At 43.7% G+C, this 14,931-nt stretch overlaps 2 protein-coding genes across 5 annotated transcripts in view; one reads left to right on the forward strand and one right to left on the reverse strand.

Moving 5' to 3' along the window:
- Positions 1–14,931, forward strand: part of LOC146683968 (low-density lipoprotein receptor-related protein 1-like) — a 91,037-nt gene that overhangs the window by 49,590 nt on the left and 26,516 nt on the right. For all 4 annotated transcript variants that reach the window (XM_085444769.1, XM_085444768.1, XM_085444766.1 and 1 more), the window contains 31 exons: positions 199–330; positions 1,285–1,512; positions 1,722–1,896; positions 2,128–2,222; positions 2,348–2,497; positions 2,597–2,737; positions 2,847–2,975; positions 3,064–3,195; positions 3,274–3,408; positions 3,497–3,626; positions 3,759–3,885; positions 4,525–4,676; positions 4,761–4,885; positions 5,061–5,435; positions 9,290–9,479; positions 9,671–9,875; positions 9,982–10,174; positions 10,564–10,689; positions 10,781–10,909; positions 11,030–11,149; positions 11,355–11,468; positions 11,649–11,798; positions 11,895–12,017; positions 12,199–12,315; positions 12,428–12,556; positions 12,649–12,777; positions 12,889–13,029; positions 13,177–13,364; positions 14,281–14,464; positions 14,558–14,643; positions 14,738–14,857. In XM_085444769.1, the coding sequence (XP_085300895.1) occupies positions 199–330; positions 1,285–1,512; positions 1,722–1,896; positions 2,128–2,222; positions 2,348–2,497; positions 2,597–2,737; positions 2,847–2,975; positions 3,064–3,195; positions 3,274–3,408; positions 3,497–3,626; positions 3,759–3,885; positions 4,525–4,676; positions 4,761–4,885; positions 5,061–5,435; positions 9,290–9,479; positions 9,671–9,875; positions 9,982–10,174; positions 10,564–10,689; positions 10,781–10,909; positions 11,030–11,149; positions 11,355–11,468; positions 11,649–11,798; positions 11,895–12,017; positions 12,199–12,315; positions 12,428–12,556; positions 12,649–12,777; positions 12,889–13,029; positions 13,177–13,364; positions 14,281–14,464; positions 14,558–14,643; positions 14,738–14,857 (4,670 nt within the window). The remainder of the gene's footprint in view (positions 1–198; positions 331–1,284; positions 1,513–1,721; positions 1,897–2,127; positions 2,223–2,347; positions 2,498–2,596; positions 2,738–2,846; positions 2,976–3,063; positions 3,196–3,273; positions 3,409–3,496; positions 3,627–3,758; positions 3,886–4,524; positions 4,677–4,760; positions 4,886–5,060; positions 5,436–9,289; positions 9,480–9,670; positions 9,876–9,981; positions 10,175–10,563; positions 10,690–10,780; positions 10,910–11,029; positions 11,150–11,354; positions 11,469–11,648; positions 11,799–11,894; positions 12,018–12,198; positions 12,316–12,427; positions 12,557–12,648; positions 12,778–12,888; positions 13,030–13,176; positions 13,365–14,280; positions 14,465–14,557; positions 14,644–14,737; positions 14,858–14,931) is intronic.
- Positions 6,305–7,686, reverse strand: LOC146683969 (galanin receptor type 1). Its single transcript, XM_085444773.1, has one exon. The coding sequence runs from the start codon at positions 7,409–7,411 to the stop codon at positions 6,374–6,376; it is 1,038 nt and encodes a 345-aa protein (XP_085300899.1). The 5' UTR covers positions 7,412–7,686; the 3' UTR covers positions 6,305–6,373.

The following is a 14,931-nucleotide window of genomic DNA, read 5'->3' on the forward strand; positions in this document are numbered from 1 at the left end:
CTGACACAAGCAGGCTCCAGCATGTCTCGGTCTAACACCACAATGCAGAGTTATTAGTATTATATTCACTGAAATCTTCAAAGCTCACTGTGAGCCTCCTCTTCCTGTGTTTCTCACAAAACACATCTCATCTGCATTTTTGTCTCTCTTGCTTTCTTGAAACATCCAAATTAATGTTTTTCCTTTCCTTCCTTTCAGCCCCCAACCCATGTGCCCCCGCTGACGGTGAACCCCTTTGCTCCCACTTGTGTCTCATCAACTTTAACCAGACCTTCTCCTGCGCCTGTCCTCACCTCATGAAGCTGCAGCCCGACAAGTACACCTGCAAAGGTAAGGACAGACCCGTTGTTTCACAGCAGAAAAGCGCACATCACCCACATTCTTTTTCCCCTTACCTTTTCAAATCTGCTGTGATGGAGGATATACAGACAGCGCTGTCACATATAATCCATTTCATCAAGGAGGGAGAGAGGGGCTTTGTGTTTGCTGGAATCTTTTCATGCAATTGTTTTGACTGCTACGGTGAGCCGTGTTGCTGAACAGGATATCTTTTCTGATAGAAGATCTGATTACGTCGCCTCCGCTTGCTCCATATTCCCTTCTTAGCTTTCAGTTCCATGTAATTTCATATAAAATCCTGTCACTGAAGATGAAGGGAAGTCTTCATTCGTTGCAGTTTGATTGCACGAGTGGGTTTCATGATGGTTTCGAAGGGTAGCTGTGGGGAATTTTTGTACATGTGTGCAGACGCTCTCTTTTTCATCACCTCATATTTTTGCATTTCTCCAAAAATGATCCAAACATGAGCCATTTAGATGTAAAAATAATTGGATGCACATTAAAACGAGAACTTTAATTAAGCACTTATATTCCACTCTGAACCAAATAAAATAAGTTTGGACCAAACTTTCTAATTCAGTGCTTAAAATCATTTGTTGTTTATGCTGATTATGCAGATTTTCAGTTTAGCAGGTGATATTTTATCTCTCTTAAGTATAAGAAGTAAAAACCTAACCCTGCCTAATTCCTTATTTAGAATGTATGTAGCTGAAAAAGGGGTGTTTATGCCTAATATGAAATTTCAACTTCAAGTCATTCTAAATCTTTCCTGACGTCTTCATTTCCAACATTGGAGTTGGAAAAACTGACATGTCTAATTTTACATGTGAAAAAAAACCAGCCTGAAATATGCATTTTATTCCTCTCTTTCTAGTTTTGCATTCCTGCTAGAATAACGTGCTTTAGTAGATCTCATCTCATCCAGTGTTTGTTTCTCTTTTCCAGAGTCTCGCAAGTTCCTTCTTTACGCTCGTCAGATCGAGATCCGAGGTGTTGACATTGACAACCCCTACTATAACTACATAATCTCCTTCACCGTGCCGGATGTAGACAACGCGACAGTGGTGGATTATGATGCTGTGGAGCATCGGATTTACTGGTCAGATGTGCGAACACAGACCATCAAGAGAGCTTTCATCAATGGCACAGGGGTGGAGACTGTGGTCTCTGCTGGTAAGAACAGTCTCAGGAATATCCGTCAGTCCGTGATTTATTTACTTCTTTGCTTTTCTTTGTTTTTTTTTAAAAATAAGGCTCATAATTTAATATTCGCTGTAAAGTATAATAAGAGGGTTTGGGAAGATAAATAAAAACAGTTTTTGTTAGCACGCTGCATATTCTAAAAATCTGCAAAGCTTCATTTTGCTTCTGAAATTTGGCAGACCTTCCTAATGCCCATGGCCTGGCAGTAGACTGGGTGTCCAGGAACCTCTTCTGGACCAGCTACGATGCCAATAAGAAGCAGATCAATGTGGCCAGACTGGATGGATCTTTCAAGAATGCCGTCATCCAGGGACTGGACAAGCCCCACTGTCTAGTGGTCCACCCTCTGCTTGGGTGAGTGTTCCCGGCACTTAATATGTCTGCATTCAGTTTAATATGTCAGTTATTTCTCCTAATATTACTCACTTAAAGATTGAAAGGTTTTTCTTTTGTTGTTTACTTCTAGGTTATTTTTTTTTATTCCCTTCAAGTTTAGTCTTAATCTTTGATCTACTTTATCCTTGTTTAGTACTGTACTCTTCTTGCCTCTCTCCATATTTCATAATATTCACACTCCCATCACAGGAAGCTTTACTGGACTGACGGTGACAGTATAAGCATGGCTAACATGGATGGCAGCAACCGCACCACACTTTTCACCAACCAGAAAGGACCAGTAGGTGAGCAGATGTACCCCTATCAGTAAATAATACAGATTCTCTACAGAGGAAAAGCCCAGAACAAACATGTTAGTGTAGCACATGTACTATACATAAATAACAGCATGATTTTTATTTGCTTTCAGGCCTCTCTATTGACTATGAAAAGGAGCAGCTGTACTGGATCAGCTCAGGAAACAGCACCATTAACCGCTGTCAGCTGGATGGCTCTAAACTCGAGATCCTTGAAGGTGTTAAAGGCAAATTGACCAAAGCGACTGCGCTGGCTATTATGGGTAAGAAGAAAAGTGTAATACTTTAAGTTTATCATCCTTGTCCTCTGTATATTTATCATTTTTCTGTTGGCTTATATTCTGGTTACATCAATTATGTAGGAGACAAGCTGTGGTGGGCCGATCAGGGAACTGACCAGATAGGAACATGTGACAAGAAGGATGGAGGAAACTGGAAAGTTTTGCGAAACAACACCTCCCCAATGATGCACATGAGGATCTATGATGAGGATGTGCAGAAAGGTAACAGAAAAAGAGTTACATGTTCTGAAGTGGATGTAAAGTCTCCTGCATTTAATGCAAATACTAGTAAAGAAAATGTTTGTCTTTGTTCCTCTGATCTTTTCTTTAGCCGGTGTCAACCTGTGCAGTAACAACAATGGTGACTGCTCACAGCTGTGTTTGCCCACCTCTCCGACAACCAGGGCCTGCATGTGCACTGCCGGATACAGCCTCAAGACGGGCCAACAGTCCTGTGAAGGTAAGACACAGCTACAGTAACTAGAGTAGGAAAACTGGGAGAAGTGCATCGTGAGGCGAGAAATCAATAACCTAATCTCTCTGAGCAGGCATGGGCTCTTTCCTGCTTTACTCTGTTCACGAGGGAATCAGAGGAATTCCTCTCGACCCAGCAGACAAATCGGATGCCTTGGTGCCGGTTTCTGGAACCTCTCTGGCTGTTGGCATCGACTTCCATGCTGGTGAGTGACTCTAAGGGACGTCGAATAGATAACCCAGCTTGAGTGATATTTTTAAACCCGTTTTTGTGTGGTCTTCAGAGAATGACACAATCTACTGGGTGGACATGGGTCTGAGTACCATCAGCAGAGCCAAGAGGGATCAGACGTGGAGGGAAGATGTGGTAACCAACGGTATTGGCAGGGTGGAGGGCATCACTGTTGACTGGATAGCAGGTGTGGTCATGCAAAATGACAATCAAAATTAAACTGCTTGAGTAGAGATAAAAGATGCAGACTGATTGATGGACGTGTTCTTTTACAGGAAATATCTACTGGACTGACCAGGGCTTTGATGTGATCGAGGTGGCCAGGCTGAACGGCTCCTTCCGCTATGTTGTCATTTCCCAGGGCTTGGACAAACCCAGAGCCATAGCTGTCCACCCAGTGAAAGGGTAAGGCTCCTCGCCAGAAGATTCATTTTGCTTTCTGTAATAATGCTGCTTTAAGTTACTTGGCGTGTATTCCTAAGCATACTTCTTCCTCTGACTAAAGTTTCAAATACTCCCCTGCTTCTTTGGCTGCAGGTATTTGTTCTGGACTGAGTGGGGTCAGTATCCTCGTATTGAACGCTCACGACTGGATGGCTCCCAGAGGCTGGTCATGGTCAATGCGAGCATAAGCTGGCCAAATGGAATCTCCATTGATTATGAGGTGTGAACAACAACTGACCGCACTTAAAATCTTTCACACACTTGGCTTTATTAATAGAGGGTGTTTCCAACATCTAGTGTGCTAATTTATACTGTGATAGATACTTCCAGAGACTGGACTGTTGATCAGCTGATCTTTAAATGGATGCTCTTTCTTATGCCAAAAAGGTCTTTGTTTATTTTGAATATTAAAGTGGTAAAAATTAAAATACAGTGAGACAACATTCTCATTTGATCATTTCTAATCCATATCTATCCAAAACATTCTTTAGATTTTGAAAGGACTTTCTCTTGGATTCATTTTTTAAATAAAGTTAAAAAAGGATCTTTAAACCTTTTTTATTCTTTGGAGCGTCTTATCCAGTCTGGGAGTTTTATTAAAAGCCTAAAAGCTGTTAGATATTTAAAATTATAATTTAAACATTTCTTAATGTAAATGGTAATAATATTTTAAGAATAATGAGAATTTATTTTTAAATCGGACTCACCTAAATTCACTTGATATTCACTAAAAGCTTACATTACAAACTGGTTATCAGCTAACTGGTTTCCCAAATACAGGTTCAATTGAACTGAAATCTTAGGATTTTGGTCTGTCCTGAATAATCACAGTTGTTGTTTTTTTACTTCCTGTGCTCAGGAGGGTCTGCTTTATTGGTGCGATGCCAGGACAGACAAGATCGAGCGCATCAACCTGGAGACTGGAAAAAACAGGGAGCTGGTTCTGGGCAACAACAACATGGACATGTTTGCTGTATCTGTATTTGAGGAGTACATCTACTGGAGTGACAGGTCAGTCTTTATGTTGTTTTGAACAATACTTCATATTGTAAGTGTTCATTTACTGACTGTTTTATTCTTGTTCTGTTTTTTTAGGACCCATGCTAATGGCTCCATTAAGAGAGGCAGCAAAGACAACGCCACAGATGCTGTGCAGCTCAGGACAGGCATCGGTGTACAGCTCAAAGATATTAAAGTCTTCAATAGAGCCAGACAGACAGGTAAAAACAAACACATATTATCATAAGCTTAAAAAAGTTGCTTTTACTGTTGAAAATGTCCTAATAAGATGGCAGCTGCCTAACAATGACAAAATGAATCGCCACCTTTAGCATTTAACCGTGTTCAGTGTTCGTGTAACAGCAATGCTAATAAACTGTGTGACTCTCTCCACAGGCTCGAACGTCTGCAAAAACAACAACGGCGGCTGTGAACAGCTGTGTCTTTTCCGTGGGAATGGGGAGCGCACCTGCGCCTGTGCTCATGGCATGCTGGCAGAGGACAACCAAAGTTGCCGTGACTACGACGGCTACCTGCTGTACTCCGAGCGCACCATCCTGAAAAGCATCCACCTGTCCGACGAGACAAACCTCAACGCGCCCATTAAGCCGTTCGAGGATCCCGATCACATGAAGAATGTCATCGCTCTCAGCTTTGACTACCATGGCGGGGGAGGGAGGGGAGCCAACCGCGTCTTCTTCAGCGACATTCACTTTGGCAACATCCAGCAGATCAATGACGACGGCACAGACCGCAAGATCGTGGTGGAAAGTAAGTGCGGGGTCATCAGATGCATTTCGCGTTTCTGTCAAAGCGTCGGGAAAACCTTACGTTTTGCTGCTTTTAAGACTTCCCCACCTCTGTTGACAAATATTTCTGCTGCGTTGCTCTTTGCTGCCATATTTTTTTAAATCCTCTCCATTAATAATTGAATGTTGTCCCCTCTACGGTGTCAGCAGACACAATACAAGCATCCGGGAGGATCTGGTGTAATGAACACGCAGCTGTAACTCAACCAGTAGAGACTGACATCACTTCAGAGCTGCTACTGCTTGCGCACACCAACACCCACGCCCTGGTTTTTGCTTGTTTCACCACTGAAGAGCCTTTTAAATCCCGCTCTCTTTAAATAATTCAAGAGTGAAGTATCATATTTAAAAGCCCTGAACCAGAGCTGTTCACATCTAACAAGATTCAAAAAATGAATTATTTTGTTAAGTACAGCAGGAGAACAAGGAAGGTGCACAGGGTTTGTGTTTTTACTCATTTTGCATTGAGAACAAGGGTTTGAAGCAGTTTTAAGAAAGACGTCTTACATCGTGTACTGAATGTAGAACTTATTGAGCTCCAAATAAGCTCCAGCTCAGGTTAGAGGAGTGTATTTTATTAACTTTTGACATGATTACATAATCCCATTCTGTCATGTTTTAGAGACGTCTGTTGTCCAAGTTATTAACTAAAACGCACTGTTAATGAAACCAAGACTAGTCCTGTTTCCACATGTGCTAATGGAATAAAGTCAGTCATTGCTGGATGAAAAACGAATGTGGAAAAACATCAAGAAAGTGATCACTTTGGCAATCTGCAGTAAATCTCTTACATCTGGAATTAATTTTATTATATTTAATGTCACTGAGAGTTTCTTATGTAATATTTCAGCCTGTTTGGAGGTATTAACTAGTCTTAATTCCAGATCTCCTTCTGTAAAGTCAGTTTTGGCCTCTCCCTGAGGTACTGTCCTCCTCAAAAGGCCGTACCATGTCTCTGCTCATTGCATAAGGGCAGCCACTCACACAGTTTCTGCACCGTGCCCATTGCCTTCTTCCAAGCTCTAGTAAGTCTCGCCTAAACTTCTGAGACACAAAGCTGTAGAGTACAGGGTTTACCACACCCACTGAGGTTGCCAGCAGCCTGGCCACGATGGCAAATACTTTGTTGCCAGATGAGTCTTTTAAATGTCCTCCAATTAAGGAAAACATGAGGACATAGGAGGGCAGCCACAGGATGGTGAAGACGGCAACCAATAGGGCTGAAGTGTGAGTGACTTGTCTCTGGTAGCGTTCTAGCTGAGAGGCATTCCCCACCTGGCGTGCATATCGAAGAAAACAATAAATCTTTGCATACATCATTATAATGATGCCTAGTGGCAGAGCGAAGCCAAACAGGAAAAGGGCGATGCTGTAGACCAGCTGGCTGAAGTCAGACAGGAAGGCGAAGCACTGCACAACACTGGACACGGTGACTGTGCGAAATGCAAACTGCGGTGCTGCCAGAGCTGAGGCAGGCACCCAGAGCAGAGCTACTGTCAGTTTAATGCGCCTGTGCATTCGCAAGCGGAAGGCCCAGGTGGGGTGTACCACTGTAAGGTAGCGAGTCACAGCCAAAGCTGCCATGGTAAATACGGAGGCAACCGAGCAGGTCACGCCCAGGAAACTGATAGCTTTGCACAGGAAGCCGCCGAAAGGCCAGAAGCCCAGGGTGATAGCGGAGGTGTGGAAGGGCAGGCAGAGTAACAGCAGCAGGTCAGCAGCGCTCAGAACCAGAAGTAGGATGTCTGTGCTGTGTGGGGGCTGGTTCTGTTTCCTCCTCCTCCTAGTAAGAATGATGATGACCAGAGTTTGCCCTATGAGCCCAGTCAACAGAATCAGCCCATCCAAGATGGGGACTAAACATTTAATCAAAACCTCATCTGTTCCAGTCATTTTGCCCAGATTGCTTCTGTTCATCTGCTGCCCCAAACTCTCCATGCAATCCCCGCCGTAAGTCTGCTAAGCAATTAATTTAATATCTTGTTAATGTTAAGCAGCAGAACAGCTTGTTCATGTAGTCTCTGGGTGTTACAGCTGTTGGATCCAGTTTCCAGAGGAAAAAAAGACTCCGCCGAGGCAGTTAGTGGTTTCATGATGATAGTATTAGTTAAGCAGATAAGATCACACTGGTCAGCTGGCTTTCTCACTGACTCACAGGAAAAGGGGAGAAGAAACAGACTTGACTATATCTGGCACTTGCAGAGTCTTTTTCACACTGTGACTCTTATGGTTTCCGAGCCACTTGAAGAAATGTAAATCACTTAACGATGGTTGGATATGGTATTCCCCATTTCTGGGAAAATGGATCAGAAAAATGCACTGTTGTTATCAAGCTTTTCTTTTCCAGAAAACATGAAAGGATGACCTTAAAGGGCGGTCTTTGCAGAGTTGCATTTCCTTAGCTGCATCAGCTCGTCCTTTATAATGTAGTTACTCTGTGGCTGTATTGATTCTTGAAACCAAGCAACAGTGGACGAATCCATCCCAGTAGCTGCTAGTTGGCATTCCTCTCTAAAGGCAGTCAATGCACTTGACTTAAGTATTCCCATCAACCGGAGACTCATTGTCCATGTGAAAGCTCTTCAACCTGTAGACTCCGCCGGAAGAAGAGTTGCTCTGCATCTAATGCGGTGCTAAATCCGTTAAGGAAAAAAAAAAGATGAGGCGTGATGAAAATGAGGGTAACTAACGCTTAGTAATTCTCAGGCGCCACTCGCCCTGCTCTTGTTCTCCCTCGTGAGTGTTTGAAAGACTCTGTTCTGAGAGGTAATCATCTTCCTGTCAGGTTTTCTCTGTTGTTTGCACAGTCAGGGGGCTGAGCTGAATTACCCAGTGGGAGGGTGGGCCCTGGTGATCCTTATTACGTAATCCTGGCTTGAATCAGCTTTACTCATCACTCTTACTTGTTTGTGTGACTGTATTTGGCCCCAAGCTGCTCTTTTGGATTTATTTAAGTCTGTTAACAATGTGTTCAGCCTCAAAATTGTCCTGCATTACTGCTGATTATGGCACTTCGACATTTGTCTATTAAAAGGCAATTAAAGGCTTTCAGCTGAGAGCAAACAGTTATGTAGAGTATCCTTTTTTTTTATTGTCGGCTGTAAGTGGTCATAAATGTGGTTGCTAATGTAACTAAGCAGAGATGAATGCACACCGTGGAGCCTGCAAGGCTGCAGCACGGTATTCTTTTCCATGATGATGTGTGTCGCGTGGGTACCGAGAGGGGGGGGGAAAAGAGGAAAAATCGATGCAGGGGGAAGCTGCTTTGTCTTTACCCTGGCCTTTATCCCTAAAGTGACTCAACCTGTCCCAGTTGCAATTTTCTTCCCAGAACAAGAGTTCAGAGCTTGAATGAGAGTATCCACATGAAGCTGTGTTTGTATGTGCAGGCGGGTCGCCATAAAATGACACGATGAGACAGACTCTTTAAACTCTGTCCAAGAACAACAGCTGTGACGCACACTCGGTTCTGTATGGCATCACTTCCATTTTACTGTTCCCTGTTTCAGTGGCCGCTGCTTCCCCTCTATCTCAATCTTCGTCCATGTTTCACAGTTTATTAGATGATGCATGTGGATGGGGAAACCTTAAAAGCTCCACTTCCTCTTTAGTCTCATAGGTGCTCCGTGGTAACACCCTGACAGTGATTTATGATGTGTTGAATTCTCTGTAAAACTCCCACTAATGCCTCTAAGAGGTGATATTTTTTTAGTGTAATCTAAAGCATTTGTTAAGCCTTTTACTTCTCAAAGTGTTGGCCCGACACCAGGAAAGAACTCAAATCTGAAAAATCAGATATTATATTTCCTATCACAGATGTTGGGTCAGTTGAGGGCCTGGCATACCATCGCGGCTGGGATACACTCTACTGGACCAGTTATACAACGTCCACCATCACTCGCCACACTGTGGACCAGAGCCGTTCTGTGGCCTACAACCGCAACACCGTAGTCACCATGTCTGGAGAAGACCACCCTCGAGCCTTTGTGTTGGACGAGTGTCAAGAGTGAGTCATTAATATTGAAATTTGCTGCTCTGCACTAAATCAGGGCCCAGTTCCAATACAATTATTCTTTTTCTCTTAAGCAGTGGATTTATTTTTGGCTCAGTCAAGTGTAACTTTCTTTTTCTTTTACCAAGACGTTTTGGGAGCTCCCACTGCTCTTAATTCTTGTTTTCTGTTTGTTCCCACCGTAGTCTCATGTTCTGGACAAACTGGAATGAGCAGGCTCCGAGCATTATGAGGGCCTCTTTGAACGGAGCCAACGTGATCGTGATCATCGGCAGCGACATTAAAACTCCCAACGGCCTGGCCATAGATCACCGCGCCGAGAAACTCTACTTCTCTGACGCCACGCTGGACAAGATCGAGCGCTGTGAATATGATGGAAGCAACCGTTACGTAAGGCAGCGCTTTCCTTTTTGTTTGTTGTTTTTTGAACTTTCCCTAAAACATGGACTTGCGCCTCGTGTTTATGGAATTACACCTGCTGTTTTTTATGCCTCAGGTGCTGCTGAAAAACGAGCCCGTCCATCCGTTCGGTCTCGCTGTGTACGGAGATTACATCTTCTGGACTGACTGGGTGAGGAGGGCTGTCCTCAGAGCTGACAAGTACACTGGAGGAGACATGAAAGTGCTGCGTGCTGACATCCCTCAGCAACCAATGGGCATCGTTGCTGTAGCTAATGACACCAACAGCTGTGAGTATCACCACTGCTGCAATTTGGCCCCATTGCCATCAGGTCAACATTTTAATTTGCCCAGTAATTTGATTTATGTTTATATAACTGCAAAATGAATGAAATTCGGCTGTAGTTTGTTTAGTGTATGACACTGTGGCAGGTATCATGTTTACTGTCTGCATTATACCTGCATGTGCACACGTTGCCAGGCTGCTAACACTTAGCTGTAAGTGGAGGTATACAGAGCTGCTGCCATGTATATAATAAAAACCCAACTTCCACAGGCTTTTAAATATTGCCAAGCTAGAGAGTTCATGCAAATGTTCATAACTGCAAGAAATGTAATATCAGCATGCTTGTCAGTCATTCGACATGCAGTTTAAAGAGCTTCTAAAAAAATTCCTCAGGTGAATTTTCTCCTTGCCGAACAAACAACGGAGGTTGCCAGGACCTGTGCCTGCCTACGTCCGACGGCCGGGTCAACTGCAGCTGCCGTGGAGACCGGCAACTCCTCGAAGACAACACCTGTTCTCGTAAGAAAGAGGAAGAATTAAACTTCATAACGTTGCCGTCTTCATCAGAATGGATAAATGTTTCTGAATTCAAACGTTTCTCCCTCACCAGCCCTGAACGTATCATGCGGAAGTGTCGATGGCTTTGAGTGCGGGAATGGTGATTGCATCAACTACAGTCTGACCTGTGACGGCATGGCCCACTGCAAGGACAAGTCTGATGAGAAGCAGTCCTATTGTGGTGAGTTTTTACAGAGCAGTTAGGTGGTGAATTTCAGTTAATGAATAAGTAGCTGCAAGAGATGTTTAAAAAAAAAAAACCCTCTGTGCCTGAGCTAAGTCAGCTGGTCCTCCTTCACAGCCAATCGACTATGTAAGAAAGGCTACAGGCGCTGCATGAACGGCCGCTGCATTGGTCACCACTTCTGGTGTGATGGCACAGATGACTGTGGTGATCATTCAGATGAACTGCCCTGCAACAGTAAGTGGTTTGTTTCCAAAGTAGCAGCTGCACAAAGGATAACAGTCTAAACATTCTCATAGTGTCGACATTTTTCATGACACCTCTGTTCTGCCTGCATGTTTAAGGAAATCATAAAATGTGCTTAACGGAGAGTTTGTGTGTGGTTTTGAGGATGTATTTTCTCTCCACTTGTCATTTGTGAAACTGCTGTATGTGCTTGCAGTGACACTTTGCAAAGCAGGAGAGTTCCAGTGCAAAGATGGAAGCTGCATCTCCAACTACAGCCGCTGTGACCAGGTGGTCAACTGCGAGGATGCAAGCGATGAAATGAACTGCCGTATGTAACTGCCACGATTTTCAACAATATTTCTTCTTCTTTTTCACAAGTGCACTTCTTAATCAGTATATTAATATAGACTTGACTATGTACTTCAGTGCAATTCGTGTGAAACGGTCTAAGATTTATTTTGCAGAATTTAAAGGGCAGCTCCTGAAACTTGTTCCTGTTTTTTCTCAGAACCCACTGATTGCTCCCGTTTTTTCCGGCTTGGAGTTAAAGGAGCCTCTTTCCAAAGCTGTGAGAAAACCACTCTGTGTTATCTGCCCTCGTGGGTGTGTGACGGCAACAATGACTGTGGTGACTTTTCTGATGAAAGAAACTGTCCAGGTAAGTGTTATCTTTCACTACCAAAAGACATTCAGCTTTTCTGAACCTACCAGAGGTTCTTGATTATGTTTTCTTTTTTTCTCTGTTGTGTTGCAGATAAGAGGAAGCTTAAATGTCCAGTCAACTTCTTTGCTTGCCCCAGCGGTCGGTGCATTCCTATGAGTTGGACCTGCGATAAAGAGAATGACTGTGAGAACGGGGCTGATGAGACACACTGTGGTCAGTCTTCTGCGAAGTTGTCCTCTAATACCCCTATCTTTATCTTGAAAACACACAAATCATAGCAAAAAGAAAACGAAAAGAAAGCCAGACTGTTTTTCTTTGGGCTTCCCACTGCAGATGGAAAAACACAGCTTAAATGTAATAATGACTGTAAAATGCTCCCCACCCTCTCTTGCAGACAAGTTTTGTACATCCACCCAGTTTGAATGCGGGAACCATCGCTGCATTTCCAGCCACTGGGTGTGTGACGGCTCCGACGACTGCGGCGATGGTTCTGATGAGGACCAGAATTGCAGTATGTGACATTTTTCTCGCTACTTCTCTTCTCACATTCAAAGGAGACCTTAAACTCCATGACAATTCCTGACGTCCTATCCATGTATGACTTCTACATGATGTCGTTACAGAATCCAAAACCTGCAGTCCTGAGGCTTTCCAGTGTCCAGGCTCCCATATGTGTGTGCCGCAGCGCTGGAAGTGTGATGGAGACAACGACTGTCCTGATGGAGCTGATGAGAGTGTGAAGGCTGGCTGCAGTGAGTGACACAGTTAGCAGATTGAAGAAAAAGTGCAGAGAAGCGATACAGTTCCCCATGCATTAAAAACAAATGTTTCCATCTGCTTCCAGTGTACACCAACAACACGTGTGATCCTGAAAACGAGTTCATGTGCCAGAACAGGCAGTGCATCCCCAAGCACTTTGTGTGCGATCATGACTTTGATTGTGTCGATAAGTCGGACGAATCCCTCGAATGTGGTGAGCTTTCAATCCTGGAAGCTTATTTAGCCTTTTGCTTGAAAATGAATGTTGTTTTTTGCTAAACCACCAACTAAAATTGAGATTAATAACAAATGCGTTTTGATGTAGAATATCCGCCGTGCGGTCCCGATGAGTTCCGCTGCGCCAATGGCCGCTGCCTTAACCAGAAGAAGTGGGAGTGCGACGGAGAGTTTGACTGTCAGGATCGTTCCGACGAAGCTCCCAAGAACCCTCGCTGCACAGACTCTGGTATTCATTTCCTCTCTTTCACTACATCTTTTATTTCTCTGCCAGCATAATAAGGTGTGAATCATATGTTAAATTTCTTGCTCATAAAGACGTAGCCACATCCCGCTTCACACTCTGATATAACCTGCTATTTGTCTATGATTTCAGAGAGGACGTGCAATGACTCAGCTTTCATGTGCCATAATAAAAAATGCTTGAATGAGACACTGCTGTGCGACCGCAACGACGACTGTGGTGATGGCTCCGATGAACTCAACTGCTTCATCAACGAGTGTCTCAACAGCAAGCTGAGCGGCTGCACACAGCTCTGTGATGACCTCAAGATCGGCTTCAAGGTAACTAATTCATTGTTTGTTGTCAAAAACAAATATCATGACTAATGAAATTATTGCACAGGCTTCATTGGGCCAAAAAGTTTTACTAAAATTCATGGAGTCAACACAGGAAAAACAATGTGTATGCCAGTAACGATGAGTCAACGAGGAGCTGATTTTAAAAGGTTGGGATCCACTCACTTCAGGCACGCAGTTATGCAAGACGAAAAAACATGTTTTGCCTCGTCCTTGAAAGTAGGAGGCCAGTCCTGGAACAGGTTGAACTCTGCGTGAACTCCTGTGTCTGTGGTGGCGAGGTTGTGGTCAGGGCTTAATTTGAAAATGATAAGATTTTGTTCACCTCAAGAATCCTGGTCTGGGATTTCAGAAGTATTGCAAACTGACTAATTATGATTGCACAAAACTTAATTGTATATATTGAAACTTTGCCATCAGAGACTTTTCACAAATGTGGCTTCCTCTGTGTATTCTGGATGGCAGAGCAGAATTTGTGTGTGTGTTCTTTCGAAACATAGATGTGTTTATTGGAAGTGACAGTTACAACGATTCCGACTAGTAATGAATACGTGTTCTAACCATTCCTTATGCTGCGATGATGTTCATGCCATATTTATTTTAAACACATATTAATGTCAGCTTATCCTTTACCCCCGTACTCTGTTGGAAGACGACTTTGCAAATGAGATTTGCAGCTATTTACGCAGCACTTTTGACAGCAGCAGCTGGATTTCTTTTTCAGAAAGTGAGCAGAAATAAAGCTTTTGGTGAAGGTAAAGCGCACATGTCTGTGGCCGATTGAGAGCTGATTGAGACACGCTGGCACGCCTTTGTAACCGGTCCAGGCTAAATGTGAGAAGCGGCCAGATCCGTAGGCTGTGAGATTTTGACACATCTCCTGTGCTTTTGGCACCTTCAGTGCAGGTGTCATCCTGGTTTCCAGCTGAAGCGTGATGGGAAGACATGTGTGGATATAGATGAGTGCACAACCACCTACCCCTGTTCCCAACGTTGTATCAACACACACGGCAGCTTCCACTGTCTCTGCGTCGACGGCTTTGAGCTCAGCCCCAATGACCCCACTGTTTGCAAGTCCACATCGGGTAAGGCACACATACGTGAGTTTCAGTGCGTCTTCACAGCAAATGCACGCCTAAAGCAGTAAAGTACGTTTTCTATGTGATGTATGCGTGTAGATGAAGAGCCCTACTTGATCTTTGCCAATCGGTACTACCTGAGAAAACTGAACCTGGATGGTACCAACTACACTCTTATAAAGCAGGTAAGACACACAGATGACAGTTTAAAGAAACATTCAGTGTTTTTCTTCTGTGTTTTTCATTTTTAATATTGCTCCTTCCTTTTCCCCCCCTCAGGGTCTTAATAATGCAGTAGCACTGGACTTCCACTATGCAGAGCAGATGATCTACTGGACGGATGTGACCACTCAGGGCAGCATGATTCGACGCATGCATATGAACGGCAGCAACATGGAGGTGAGTGAGAACATCTGAAATCCTTTCGTTTTGATTTAATAGTCGAGCAATATTTATTGTGGAATGCTGGATTA

This window comes from Copadichromis virginalis, linkage group LG20 (assembly GCF_057382275.1).
Source record: "Copadichromis virginalis isolate Kocher_CV1m ecotype Utaka linkage group LG20, C_Virginalis_male_GT1.1, whole genome shotgun sequence".
NCBI lineage: Eukaryota > Metazoa > Chordata > Actinopteri > Cichliformes > Cichlidae > Copadichromis > Copadichromis virginalis.

Bases quoted from the DNA above. Each gene is read 5' to 3' on its own strand.
- LOC146683969 (XM_085444773.1), bottom strand. From the start codon at position 7,411: ATGGAGAGTTTGGGGCAGCAGATGAACAGAAGCAATCTGGGCAAAATG.